Genomic DNA, 14572 nt, shown 5'->3' with positions numbered 1-14572 from the left:
GGACAACACTGGAGCCATGAGCATTGTCGTAAACTGGAAAATGCTTCCCGGCACTGCAATGTAAACAGCCACAACTTGAACTGCTAACACAGCCACTGGCACGGTGCAAAGCCTCAGCACAGACCAGGGGCTATTCCTACAGAGCAGTGGGGATGCAATAATCCTATTTTGAGACACAGAGGAGCGTGGATAACCCAGTCTCTGCTAAAGAGCAAACCCAAGTATGTTTAATTTACCACTGCAAAATGCCAGGAGGGAGACTTTATAGTACAGTCCCATGCTGACCATGCTTCAAGATGAGAGATGCCACCATTTCTGTGTGCTTAGGGCAGCAAATGAGCAGAGCACATTGGCACAAGAGGTTTCCTAATGGCATGCCACCTCACTATGCAACTTGTCAAGCCAACGCAGGCTTAAGCAGTGGATCTTAGTTGGCAATAGCAGGGGAAGTGAATACTCAGCTGTGATAAATATTTAACGTGCTTTTAGTCCTGAAGAAGTGTAGCACTGAGGCTATCATCCTGTAAGTGAAAACCAAGGCTGATTAATGGGGGAAGGTACTCCCATTTATGGGAGGTTAGGATCAATCCCAATTCTCAGCTATTTGTTGAATCTTTAATGCTCTTTTTCGATAGCAGAGTTCCTTGGTGAAGGGCAGCATCCTAATAAGGCTGCTTTAACGGCAGGGATGTTAAGGGGGTATAAATAAAAGACCCCTGTGAAAAATAAACAATGAGATAAAAAATGCATTCACTGCACTTGGCTGGCTTGGAAAAAGCAGTTTTCAGGTCCCTACTCTTCTTCGAAGGATGGATTTACTTCTTTCGGATTTTTTGTGTCATCTCAGAACTGAGCCTAAGGTTATCCCCCAGGCCAAAGACAAGCTGTTGCTCTGGGAATGAGGGAACATCAGCACCAGCCCTACAGCCTGTGTCTGATCTTTCCACATCCTTCACTCCATGCTAGAAAGGTCTCCACCCACTCCCACACCTCAGCCCTCTTCACAGACTAACAGTTTCAACATATCATACTCTAATTCTTCCCTCTCTGAGCAAGGTGGCCCTATACCACCCTTCATCTCACCAGCCAAAATTAATTCTCTGCCTCTATAGTTACATTAGCATCAACCACTCCCCTCTCATGCTCTCAAACCCTCGCCTTCACTTCTCCTTCTTCTAAGGGGAAAAGCAGACAGCTTGCATTTACAAGGCATTTGCCAGGGATCCCATCTCCCATCAAGTAGAGCATCCCTCTTTGCCCCTTTTGAGTCTTCCATTGCATCACCTCCCTGCATCCCCCTGCTTCCACACTTGCTTCCCCCAATAAACCCCCTTCTGGTTTTCTCATCATCCAGCAGGATCAGTTTCGCAGATCTTTTCACTTGCTAGCCAACCTTCTCTTGCCAGCAAGCAGCACAGAAGCAAGACCACAGACATAAGCCTTGTAAATGAAGAGCCACACAGCCTTGCTGCCCCTCCCCATCTTTCCGCCCTCACCTTTCCAGTTCCATTATGCCTTATGTTGTTTCTTGTCTGAAACTAAAGATCAGCTCCTTCCTGGCTGTGCTGTTACCCTTGCCCGCACCTTGTGCCAGGGATGTTAAGGCCACAGAGGCATGAAAAGGAGGGGATGAAAAGTGAGCCAGGAAAGGTGAACAGGAAGAGGCAGTGAAGAGGAGAGCACATTCACAGCAGGGGTGACCAAAGATGCCAGAGCCAAGTGCCGGTTCCCAAGCACGAGGGATGCTGGTGCATCCCTGATGAGCCACTCTGGCTCCATCAAAACATCAGCTGAAACAGATTTGGTCGTCTGAGCTGAAAGGGTGCTGGCTTCTCCCCAGCGTGACAACCAGAATGAGAAGAAAATGTCGCATCCCAGACAGGAGCCAAGAACCTCTCTGGCCCCCAAAATCCTTCATTTCCTTTCAAATTGCAAGGGAATCAACCTTCACAATCCTTTCTCTTCCTCCAGCCCCCGGGTCTGATGTGGTGGACCAAAAATACAGTCCCTCCAAAAATGAGACTGACCCAAAAGCAGCCAGCATGGCTGGACAACCTCCCTCCAGGGCTGCAAGTGCTGGCAGAGTGGGGGAGAGGGTCGCCCCCTCTCACAGCGGTACACACAGATGCTACACACATGAGGGATGTACACATCCCTTACTACTCCCACCCCGGACTACTCCTCACTGACTGTGCACCAGGATCAATCAGCATCTCTTCCTATCCACCACTGTAAACAGGGATTATGAGTGAAGATACCAGGCTAAGTCTCTGCTGCAGGTTAACCTGCCATTGTCTGCAGTGACAGCACAGGTGCCAGACATCTGTCTGTGCCCTGTGGCTGCCCTCAAGCATGCTTCCCTTTGTTGCCATAAGACTTTTAAGAGAGCTGCTATGAGACAGATTTCTCTGCCCAACCTTAGCAAGCTGTCCCAGGCACTCCTTGTGCTCCTAGCAAAAAACAGCAAGGAAGCAGAAGTATTCTGTGTCCCTGCAAGATGCCAGGGACCAAAGCTGGGATGCAACCTGCTGGCATTACAGGAAAAATCAGCACCAGAGAACCAGCCACATCTTCAGGTGGAGAGCATTACTCCCAATGCCCCCGTGGGACTCTGCATACCACAAGCAGCACAGAGAGATCCACCGTGTGGCAATGCCAAGCACAGGAAGGATGCGCTCATCCCAGGGAAGGCACAACCAAGCCCTAGTCTGATGCCAAACTGCCCAGGTGCTCTGGCTTCTCGCCCTAAACCAGGATACCCTTTGGCTGAGCCACATGCTTGGGAAGATGATGCCTCTGGAAGTGTTAGAGACAGGGCTGCTTTTGTTTACAGGCTGCTGGCAATGGCGCTGTGCACCCCACATCCTCCCCCAGCCAGGAGCGAGCTCCAAGAAAGGAAATTACACAAGCCAGAAGGTTTGATGGAATGAACCCATTGGGCGGCTTGAAGATAGCTATTAATGGAGAGCTTTCTCTAATTGCTTTTGTATAATCTGGGGCTGCTAGGCGGAACTGGGTAATAAATGAAATCCAATTACATTTTCTCTCAGTATTTATTTTATTAAGTAGAATTCATCAGCTGATGAAGGGCCCCTCAAGGTAATGGCTCATGACCCAGTGGAAGGCACTTTTTTTAGTATTATTATTTTCCCCACTTGGGGAAGCAGATAATTCAATTCCCCAGTAAATGCAGACTGCAACCCCTGCACCGTGGGAAGAACGACAGGTCTCAGGGGTGCAGGGGTCCCACAGGGACCCACACTGTCCTCCCAGGCAGGATCCCTGCTCTGCCTGCTGGTGTCCCAGTGAGCACAACAGACGATTGAACCTCAACTTCGGTGTGCCAGCTGAAATGGAGATGGATCTACAGTGTGCAGCATGTGTGGTGTGCTCCAGAGGGGACGCAGCAAGAATCAGTGTTAATCCATGGCTTCTCCCCAGGAGACTGTAGATATTGGTGGCAGTGGTGTTTCCCTAGGATGTGTCTCCTACACGGGTCTCAGAGTTTGGGCTCAGTTTGGGCTCAGAACTGTGACTGAACAGGCTGTGAACACTGAACACCAGCAGCTTGGATCCGTCATGTCCAGCCCTGCACCCCCGCACATCCATAAGGACCACCACTGCATTACTCTGCAACAGATCACCTCAACCACCACTTGCTGGTGGTTTGAAACCCGTTTACTGGTGGTATGGACACAGTTGCTTCCATAAATGCTGCCCAGTAAGGTGACCAAAAGCACTGGTCCCACACGGACATGCCCAGCCAAGCCTTGTGCCACCATTACCACAGTGTTGCCAGCACGTAAGGTGTGCATGGCATTTATGGTGCTGGCACCACTGCAGGGTACCCCAGCAACCAGGCAGCGTTTGCTGAAAGCTGTAGCACTGATGGACAACAGATCCCAGGCCCTGGCACAGTGCCTTCTTTGTGGTGTGAGAGGCAGCAAAATCCAGTGTGGGTCAGGAGGGCTTGTTCCAAGTGTATCTTTACAAGCTCTAGCTCAACCCTGTGGGGCAGGGATGGCCACTGTTGCACAAGCCCCTTTCTCCTCCTCCCTCCACATCAGAAAGCATCAATGGGGCTGGAGTTTGCCAAGTAATCACGGGGTCTGGTGCACCACTATTGCCCTTCTGGTGAAGCCCACAGCAAGGGTTCCTCCAGCATGAGCAGGCAGGATACCTCAGGGATCTTGCACTTGGCTGCTGGGCTTTTCACCATCCCTCTTCCCATCCAGACATTGACTGACGTTCACCCCTCACTCCCAAGCCCAGCGCCGACAGCCGCAGCTCGCCCAGCTTTCACTGCCATCTTGTCATGCAAACAATTTATCACCCGCCAGTGAGTGCTCGTTACAGACGACAGACTCCAGTGTCCATTAATTAACAGGAAATACTGAGAGAGGCATATACACACGCACAAATCTGTCTGAGAGGTTTCCTACACCATCCACCACGGATGCATCCACGTGCTGCCACAGTTAGCACAGACTCTTGCAGCCACCGCAGAGGTAGCCAACAGCAGTCAGGCTTAAATCAAGAAAAAGCAACATTACAGGGAAAAAACCCCAGCTATGGAGGTGATAGAGTAGCATGGTTTTATTCCTGAATTAATAAGAAACTAGTCTGCTTAGGGATCAAGAAAAGGATAATGATTCGAGAACAGGGGAGGGAGCAAGCAAACCATGTCCCAGCTGCTAAGAGTTTGGAGTGAAGGTGACTCCATAGACACCTCCAAAGGGCTTGCACACCCTTCTGTTGCAGGAACAGCTAATGCTTTGCCTAACCTTGCATGGTGGAGAAGGCATTCTTAGCTGCTCTACCTCCCTTCCAAGCCTTCCAAGGGTCCAGCAAGGCAGGATGATCCCAGTCCCCTATTGTGGCAGCAAACCCAGGTGTGCAAGAGCTTCCCCTCAGCAGCCTTACACATCCCAGACCACAACTGAGCACCCCTGAATGAAGGCCTGCCAGCATTTGAGCCCTCACGCTGCTGGACCAACTAAAAATAAATCAAGTGTAGGTTTAAGAAGTGGCATGTGTTGCTGGTCTTGATGGAGAACCCAGGCACAGAGGATGAGGGAAAAGGGTTTCAGAGAGCAAGGAAAAGGAGTTTCAGAGGAATCATCTGAAAACTGGTCTGGCTTTTTGATTTGGGAATAAAACCTAAAACTAGTTGGAAAGGAGATCTAAACATCATGTAAAATCCAGTGCTTCATCTTTTTCACAAGTGGGCTTTCACTTTCTTCTGCTGAGGCTATTTGCCAAGCACAACACAGAAACACGAGCTATTTGAGTTGATCCAAAACTGTTTTTCACCAAATAAGCCATTCATCTGAAATCCTTTTGCCCAGCTCTGCTGCAGGAGAAGCTATATGCTCATGGCAGACCACGATTTATGCTTAAATGAGCATTTGTGACTAACAGACAGGCTAGATTCATAGTGAAATGCATTATCAATAAATCAGTCAATCACTTCTGCCCTCAGCTCAGGGCTGAAGTCTGGAGTAACTACTCAGCACTTTGTCAACCTTTACTCCAGCAAAGTCTGGGTAAGAGACCTCAGATTTAGCCTATTGATTGCTTACTATTGTTTGTGATGCCCTGCATGCGTTAGACATGCTCCCTTCAAGCAAGATTAAATACCTGGCTTATGGCATTGGGATTCAAGAGAAATTATCCTTTACAAGTACAGGAACAGACAACTCAAATTGCCTTGTGCAATGGTCCACTGTGGTGCAAAGACACCTTGAACCCACTCTATCTTGCTGCCAGGGAGGGTGGCACATGGAATTGCTGGTTCTCCCGAGGGCTGGTGTGGTAAGCCCCACGGCTGTAGCAAATTTCTGCAAGTTATGCAATTTTGGCTGTGTGTCCAGAGCCTCTGCAGGTCTCAGCTCCTCTGGGTAGTGTTTTTAGCAAGAATAGTAGAGTGACAGCTCCCCAGCAGCTTTGAGCAGCATCTCCAGCACAAAGGCACCCTTAATACCTCTGCCAAACTAGGGCCTCTCCAAGCCTGATGCCCAAATGAAGCCAGAGGATGACCTGACTGTCCCTACAGCATATAGACAGAATGCTGAAGGCAAAATTGAGAAAATAAGACTGCAAATAACTTACTCATAGGAGTCACAATGCTCCTGGGATTTGCCCAGAGCGATGCCCTTACTCCACTGGTGCAATGGTTGGGATGACAAGACCTCAGCCAGCCCAAGATGGGAGACTGCCGATTCCCATCGCTGGGAATCTGTCTGTTCAGTATGGTTTAAGTTGTTTCAGGGTTTTACCCACTGCTGGTGCAGAGGTAGGCACAGGGACACCACCACCTCCCAAGAACCCCTGCCATGGGCTGAACCTTATTAGGGATGAAGGGCACTTAGAAGGAAGATAAAGTCTCACTTTCTAAGGATGCTTCTCCCTGGTGACACCACCGTGAACACAAGGAAAAAACCTTCAGCAACTAAACCCCTGCCATATCCTCAGAAAATAAAGCATCCTGCAGAAGAACCTGGCAGCTTTAGGGGGACGGGTGGGGGATGGAGAAAGTTAAAAATCCATGATTTACAGAATCCAAACCTAGACCACCAGCTGCTCTACCAGCCCCATGGCATGCCCATGCATCAGAGATGGCATACCGATTCCCAAGTTTCACCCACACATCCCACTGTAAGGATTTCTGATGCTTGTCCCGCCTCCTTTTATTTCTGCCTGGTGCCCGACCTCCCCCTCTCCTCTGGGTACGTTTCCTGCTGCCGCTTGTTCCTGTCCTTTACAGCTCTGCTTGCTGTCACTCGCATAACCTTGCCTGTTTGGTAATTTGTGGCAATAAAGTGTCACTGTGGGGAAAAAATACAGCGTCGCAGCAGCATATAAATTTCTGATCTATAAATTGTGCTGGCCCCCACGTGCATGCCCCTCCTTTTCGATGTAGAGTGCAACAATTTAGGGCAAGAGGAAGAAAAAAGAGCCGGTAATATGTGATCTTACTGAAGGGCAGCACTGAGGTGTTCTCATCTGGGGCTGTAACAAATGCTGAGGGACTAGTGTGTGCTGTAAATTGCCCTGGAGATATGGGGCCTCGGTGGAGGCTTCCTAGAGCTATCCAGAGCTTAAAAAAGGAGGAAATAAATAAAGGGGGAAATAATACATTAGACATTGCTAAGGGGTGCAATCAATGCTGCTGTCCCCCTCTTCTTTGAACAGCCTTGCTGGTGCTGAGCACACACGACTCTGGGAGCACCACGGACATGGAAGGGATCCAGCTGTGTGCAGCTGAGCCCCTTGCTCCTCTTCCCACCTATATGTGGGATCCTGCCCATACCCATTGCAGCTGAACAGCTCCTCCAGTACATCCCCACCTCCAACTACCCTCCTAGGGCATCAAGGGGACTACGAGGAGGTAGGTCTGCACTTTTTCCCTTCCATCTGGTGCAGCAGATGCCCATTTTACGCAGATGTATGCCCACCACCAGGCTGACAATGGTTCCCCATGGCTCAAAGGCAGAACTCAGTGGGGCAGATCCTCCCTCAGGCAAATGCACCTCCACATTTGTGGCCCCACGATTTCCAGCTTTACTGTGCAGAGCATCAGGCACCCACCACCACAGCCCTCCAGGAGCCATGAGACTCACAGCATCCATGACACCCTCTGAAATGGTTTTAGAGGGAGTACAGGCCCTCTTACTGATGGTTATTTCTTTTAACTGGAATACACAGCTTGCCTCCATCAGACCCCTCATATACTGAATTATCATCTCAGTCACACTGTAGATCAGCATCCCAGGCCAGCTGCAAAATGTCACCTCCAGCACTACTGCTGCCAGTCTCCTAAGCTATGGCTCCTGTGCCAGAGCCAGCAGACCGTCCATCTCCCATGGTCCTCACTACATTGGGGTCTCAGCCAGCATCCATCACACGAAACAGCAGGAAGACTTGCATTAAAGCCTTCTCCTGACACTGACATCTTTCTTGACATCTATGGCTCACCTGTGCAGCCCAGTAACACTCCTGTGAATATAAACAAGCAGGAGGGAAAGTGCGTTCACCAGACAGATAGCTTGGGGAAGTGTCATCACCCGTTGAAAGCCCATATGTGGTTTTGTAACAAAGGTATTTGCTTCCTGTCTTGCCCACTCATCAGAGGAATATATGAGCAAGGCTAAGCAGCACCCTGGAGACAGACTAAAACCAAGCGGAGAGCAAAGGATGCTTGGAGCACTCCGCAGGAGCCGTGCAGGCGAACACATTATGGACACCCTGGGGAGGAGAAATATCCTTTCTCCCAGGCTTGGGAATGGCACACAGCCAGAATCCATCATGCAACCATTCTGCACCTAACCAAGAGGACGTGTTAAAAAACCCCAAAGAACTCAGGTGTTAATCATCAAAACTACCCATGGACAACTCCTTCCCTCCTGGACCACAATACACCGAGGCCTGAAAAAAAGCACTTATTGTCAAATCTCCATCTTGCTGCTGTGGGTTGGTGCTGGGCTTGGGCATAGGAACACCCACCCTGTGCTAGTGTGGGCCCTGGCAGACAGCAAGCCCCACACGAGCCAGCTGCGGGCCCAGGCAGCAAAGGAATCAACAGCAGGCTGGGCTGGGGGAGCAGAGGCACAGCCAGCAGGTCATGCAGCACTTGGACCACATCAACACACTTCTCTTAAGTTTTAGGAGCCCTAAGACAAGACACATGTTGATTAATCGGAGGAAATTCAGCCAGGGCCACTGAAATATTCTCAGAAGCTGTTGAGAAGACTTAGCCAAGCTCTTCAAAGCAACACATAGCAAGAGGATGAATGACAGTGGGCATAGCTGAAACAAAAGGTTCTCACTGGATGCCAGGAGAAACTTTTCCCTGTTTTTCCTAGGGTCAGAACTGAGGGAAGGTCAGCACAGCACCTTTAACAACAATACTCAAAGCTAAGCAGAATGAACCATTTATCATTCTCTCATTCCCAAATTCATGACTATTGTGACAGAGCAACATATGAAAGGGAATGAAGAGCAACGCTATCACATGAGCACAAGCGCTCCTTCACACCAGGAACTGAATCTGGAGTTACTAACACATTTCATTCCACCCTTTCCACCATACCCTCAAAAATCACACACTCACAGAACAAGTGTGTGTACATACACTGCAAGACATGAGCTAACTTGGCCTGCGGAACCACTCCAAACATGCAGTTTGCATGGCTGATCCCAATTCCAATATCCTTGATAGTCTCTGATGAAGAAGGCACATGACATATGATATGTCAGTGGCCACATGTTGCTGCTTGTGAGGTTTAGAGTGAACAGTAGGAAAAATCTCTTTGCTAGGAGGGTGGCACAGCTGAGAGTCAGGTATCCCAGGAGATGGAGGATCTCCATGCTCAGGCTGTGAACCCTCATCTCAGCAGCCACACTGCTCTGATGTGATGTCTGCAGTCATTCTGCTCTGGAGCTTTGAGGTCTCTGTCGGTCTGTGCAAATGCAAGAACAAGATGAGGGATTCTTGGTCAGACTTAGTCTTGGTCACAGACTCCACAGCTACCTACAAGATCTCTCAGCTACTTCATTCTTACAGTCTAAAATCAGGTCCCTACTTGGAGGAAGGACAAAGCCCACGTTGAAGCACTAATGCTCTGGGCTGTGCCTGGAGGGGAACACACCTCAGCCACCAGATACAACATATTTCTTCAACCCAAACACTGCTAAGTACTCAGAAACTGCATAATCAAGTGACAGCAGAGGAGCTTTGGCAAGACATCTATCCATCTATAAATAGAGCTGTGTGTCCTTATCACAGGGCTTTGATGCGTTTGGGAAGAATATTTTTTCCCCTTCGCCACCGAGTCCCAGGCAGCACAGATAATGGGCTTGAATCGATCCAGCTCTAGTATTACTAAACTTCCTACCACCGTGGCAGCATGCCAGCCTCAAATAGGACAAGAGAACATGTGTCTGCTCAGAGCCAACCACAAGGAGCAGGCAGAAAATTGCTTTAGACTTCAAAAAAAAAAAAAGGTGCTTTTTGCAGATTTGTTGATCAATCTACAATGTATTTTAGAGGTTTAAGAAAGTCAATAGAAACAAGATATATCATTGCTGCACTAGAAGCTGAGAAGTTGTATTTTTATTTATGCTGCTACTGGCACTTCAACCACCTGCTCAATGTCCTGCTGCGGTCCCACATCACTGCTTCTCCTGCAGCAAAATCATGGGAGGGAGCTCCCTAACACTGCCACAGTTCACCACCCCGTTGGTTTTGCCAGGACAACTTAACACTGGGGCTGGCTGGAGTCTGAAATACCTTAAATGTGTCACTACTGCACCTTGTGCTTGCTTGCAGCAGGAGGACAGCAGGAGGACGCAGGGACACAGGCAGTGGCCAGGCTGACGTCCCACAAACTGCAGTTTGTCTCCTCGGGTCTCCATCCACATGAGTTCAGCACACAAGTTAACTCAAGTCTCTTGGGATGCTCCAGGCAGTGCTGAGACAACCCCTTGGGATTTGTTCCTCAACTTGGTGCTGCTGCAAAACCACACAGGGCAGTGGCCTGGCCTCTGCAAACTCATCCCCAGGGATGTGACAAGTAGGTGCCTTGATGCAGGCACATCTGTCTTGTACTCACCATACCTCTTGCACCATCAAGGCATGACTTGGAGAGGCCTTGCACAGAACCTCCTGCAGTGCTCTGGCCCCCACAGCTCCACCGCAGGGCACTACAAAGCATATTCAGGATTTTTCTTTCCCTTTTTTAGTATAGTGAGTCACATAACATGCCTTATCAAAACAGACCTAAATCATGTCTGCCTCTCCCCAGATCCCATGTAATGCGTCAGCCATTAAACATGCAATTAGCTGCATTTACAAATCTGTAAGAGGCTCTCACTGGCCGTCCATCACTCACAGGCAGGACTGTTTGTATCCCTCCAGTGAAGCCTCTCCTAACGAGCCACCAGGAAGAGGATCCCACTGGAACTGGCCACATCCCTTTCCCAGCCTCCATAAGGAACAAAAAACCTTTTCCTGGCTTCCACGCTCTGCCTCAGAGGGTGAAGAATAATGTGCGCATCAGGATTGGAAGGAGATGGCTGTACACTCTTAGTCAACAGGCAAAATCCTTTTGCTGTGGGATGCCCAGCTCCAGACATCCTTCTGCCCCAGAGCCCATCCAGGTATGGGAAAACAGGTCAGGCTGCAACATGGGAAGCAGAAACCAGCTAAACCAGAAACAAGGCTAAACCAGCAGAAACCAGAAACAAGGCTAAAACATATCCAATTGCCTGTCAGACATCCCACCTGAACCCCATCAATAGTCTCTTTGGGAGCAAACCTAGGAAAGGAAGTCAGTGATGCAGAGCAGGGACAGGCAGCTGAGGCACGAAGGCTGGCAGGAGTACCAGCCTTCTGATGCTTCTCCAACCCCCGTCCTATCTCTCTGCCAGGCTCAAGCTACTCCAACAGCATATCATCTGAGCTGGGATTTTACTCCTCGTCTGCCACACACAAGCAGGCATCCGGGGACATATCATTCAGCAAATCCGAGGAAGAAACAAGCAGCATTAACCATTAGAATGTGTGTTTGGAGACCCCTCAAACTCTTTTTTCCCTTGCTCCCATCTGCTTTGCTCTGGGCCACCAAATCCAATTCAGCAGCACTCAGAGCTTGTACCAAAGCTGCGACGCATTTGTCAGATCCCTGACTAGACCCATGGCTAATTTTACAACACTAATTTATCTCACCATATTACATCGCTTTCATTTCATCCCCCCCCCCCCGGATCCCATTACCGCCAGTGTACCTTGTAGCCAGCATGTAACAGTAATTGGTATTATTAGAGACGTACCCTGCTCGAGCTGCTCTATTTGCAGAGCTGCGAGGAGTCCTGTGGGTGGGCTGATCCACACCGAGGAATGGGGAGGGAAGGAGTCCTTATTCCACGCCACTCCACGGATGCCACTAACAGGCAAAGTCAAGGGCAGGGTTTTGCTGCTGTAGAGCACCTCTGCATGCCCAGACCCCAGCCCATTCCCACTGTGGCTCCATCAGGTGTTGTCCACCCCTGCGGGTCCTTAACCTTGACCTTTTAATTCTAGAGGCCACATTCAGCCTTGCACACAGGGAGCGTTTCTGTCCTTGTTTGTGGCTCAGGGGATAAGGGACTCTGCCAATCCAAGGTTAAAGGGGCAGCAAAACACTCCTGGGAAGCATGATGCAGGGGTAGAGGGCAGGGGACAAGCACAGGGAAAATTCATGACACTTCATGCTATTTTGGCCAACAGTTTCTCCTCTTTGGTATAAGCTATTGCTTTCCAAGATCAATAAAACCAAAGTCATGCAGTTTTAGTGTCTAAGTGAGAGACTGCACTAGTCAAATGGTGACAATTCCTACTTAAGATGTCCTTGCTTGGCGTTTAGAGACTTGTTAAATTTTAATTCATCATTTTCATTTCTCAAGGAGAGCATCAGCAAGCGCTGGCTTCCCCAGCACGGCTATGCAGGCTCTGTGTCCCCAGGGGTAGCAGCCCCATTCACAGGCCCCTTCCCTGCTCCACAGGGTCCCTGTGGCTTGGAGAAAATGACCCCAAATCCCTCCTCAAACAGCACTGTGTTACCACAGCCCCATACAGAGCACATATGCAACAGGTCTCAGGGGTGAGGCAATCTCTTGATCATGGCTGGTGGTGGTGTTGGTTTCCTAGAAGGATGCAGCCCTTTTCAAGCATAGCCCGTGGAGGTCCATCACATCTGTGATGCTGCAGCCTCCCAGGGCAGGAAAGCATAAAGAATATCAAGCAGACCTGAGAGCTCCAGGCTGTGCTTGTCTGCGAGAGGTGGCACCTCATCTCCCATCACAAAGCAGGGCTGGGTGACACTTACCTGCTCCAGAGCGGTTCAGCCACAACAGGACCTCTGCTACCCTGGTTAGACGATACAGCTCTGAGCTGCCCAAAGGGCTTTCAAGTGGTAGAGTTCTTTATGAAGATACTGCCCATGTGCAGTCCATGACATGCATTTTCCAAGCTCTTCAAGCAAACCTGGCCCTCCACATTCTAAATAATCACTGTCAGCATCTGTCCTCTTCGTACAGAAGCCAAAAGGCTGCTCACACACCAGAACCAGAAGCAGCCTTTTGTCACACTTTAATAAATGCCATCCTCACTAGAAGACATGTGTCCTGCACACCCACTGTACCCAGGTAGTCCAGAGCACACCAGTCAAGTACAAATTGGGTGAGCAAGGTTTTTAACACACCTCTTACCTCTCCACCAGTCCAGAGTCCTTGGGGTGTCCCCAAATTCTCATAAACGTCCAGAGGATTCTTCCGACTGCTTGACCAACCCTCGCTGCTCAGATCTGGGATTTTCTTCAACAAAACAGAAGAGACAACCTGTCAGGTTACCAGGTGGAGCTCTGCCACTGCTTTAGGTTTAGGAAACAACTAAGGGAGGGGGGCATCTGTTTCCCAGCCCTGACAGCTGGGGGTAACTGGTGCAAACATGAAGCTAGTTTAGACTAAGAGCCCTCCCACATGAGCGTCACAGTCCAGCCCCAAAGCACGCATTTGCTTAATTGTTTCGATTCAGAGACATGAAATGGGAGAGGGAAAAAAAAAACCCCTGCAGCTTGGGGCATCTGTGATCTTCTTTAAAGACAGACAGCAATGCTCCCCAGATGAAACAGCCTAGCAACACTACACTGTCAGCCCAGCATCAAGGCATCTGCCCACGAAGTCTTGCACTGCCTAAGCTCTAATCCTGAAAAGTCTCACACACATGTTAAGTGGTGCAGAAAGAGGCCACTCTGACTGAACCTGGGAGTATGAAGAGGAAAGCAGGCATGTACAGCTTTGCAGCACGGACACCAAGGACTAGAAATGGGAGAGGAGCTTTCTGTGCTACGCCTGACACGCTGCCTAGTGAGATGGAGTCTGAGGCATTAGTGTAGCTAGTAGTGCCCTCCCTTACAGCAGGAAATATGCTTTTTGTGTTAGACAAATTATCAGTTGAGATCTGTGGTCATTATCCAGCTCTTGTGGCTGAGGTTGTGTTCCCCCCCCCGCTTCTTTTTAAATGCTTTGAAGAGAAAAACAAAGTCTTATGGATCTGCATTATTAAAAATGAAAAATAAGAACCAAACTCCACTGGCAAGAGGAAAGCCTGGGAGTCACTCCTGCAGAGCTGCTTTCCCCTGCGACAGCAGCTCCAAGCCTGGAACATCACAGGCTTTAATTAGCACCCAACCCTCAGTTGATGAGTTTTGCCAAAGTCCTCCCCGGGACCGCATGCAAAGCCTAGGTAAGTCAGCACGAGGATGCTACAGAAACACAAACTACAACCCCCATCCACTCTCCACCTTGCCTACAAAACCTAAATAAATAAATACCACCACCCCCCAAACTCCACTGGATGCCTGATGGAGAAACCCTCATTTGCAAATCGCTAGGAAATAATTAAAAAGTTTGCCCAGAGCTTAACAGGAGGGAAGTGGACTGTTTGTCATGCCAGCAGCCATGGTGTGCCGCAATTTATCATGCTTGTCAGATGTCAGCCACCAAGAAATTTAACTCCAGCTGCCCCAAGCCC

At 49.4% G+C, this 14572-nt stretch overlaps 1 protein-coding gene across 4 annotated transcripts in view; it reads right to left on the bottom strand.

The window, feature by feature from the left end:
• CNTFR (ciliary neurotrophic factor receptor) overlaps positions 1–14572 on the bottom strand; it is a 203705-nt gene that overhangs the window by 138840 nt on the left and 50293 nt on the right. For 3 of the 4 annotated variants that reach the window (XM_032676306.1, XM_032676308.1, XM_032676307.1), the window contains one exon: positions 13249–13353. In XM_032676306.1, coding sequence (XP_032532197.1) covers positions 13249–13353 — 105 coding nt within the window. The remainder of the gene's footprint in view (positions 1–13248; positions 13354–14572) is intronic. The other variant, XM_032676309.1, reaches the window with a different exon arrangement.

Source organism: Chiroxiphia lanceolata, chromosome Z (genome assembly GCF_009829145.1).
Source record: "Chiroxiphia lanceolata isolate bChiLan1 chromosome Z, bChiLan1.pri, whole genome shotgun sequence".
Taxonomy (NCBI): domain Eukaryota; kingdom Metazoa; phylum Chordata; class Aves; order Passeriformes; family Pipridae; genus Chiroxiphia; species Chiroxiphia lanceolata.
This window is presented reverse-complemented; position numbering and strand designations above follow the sequence as displayed.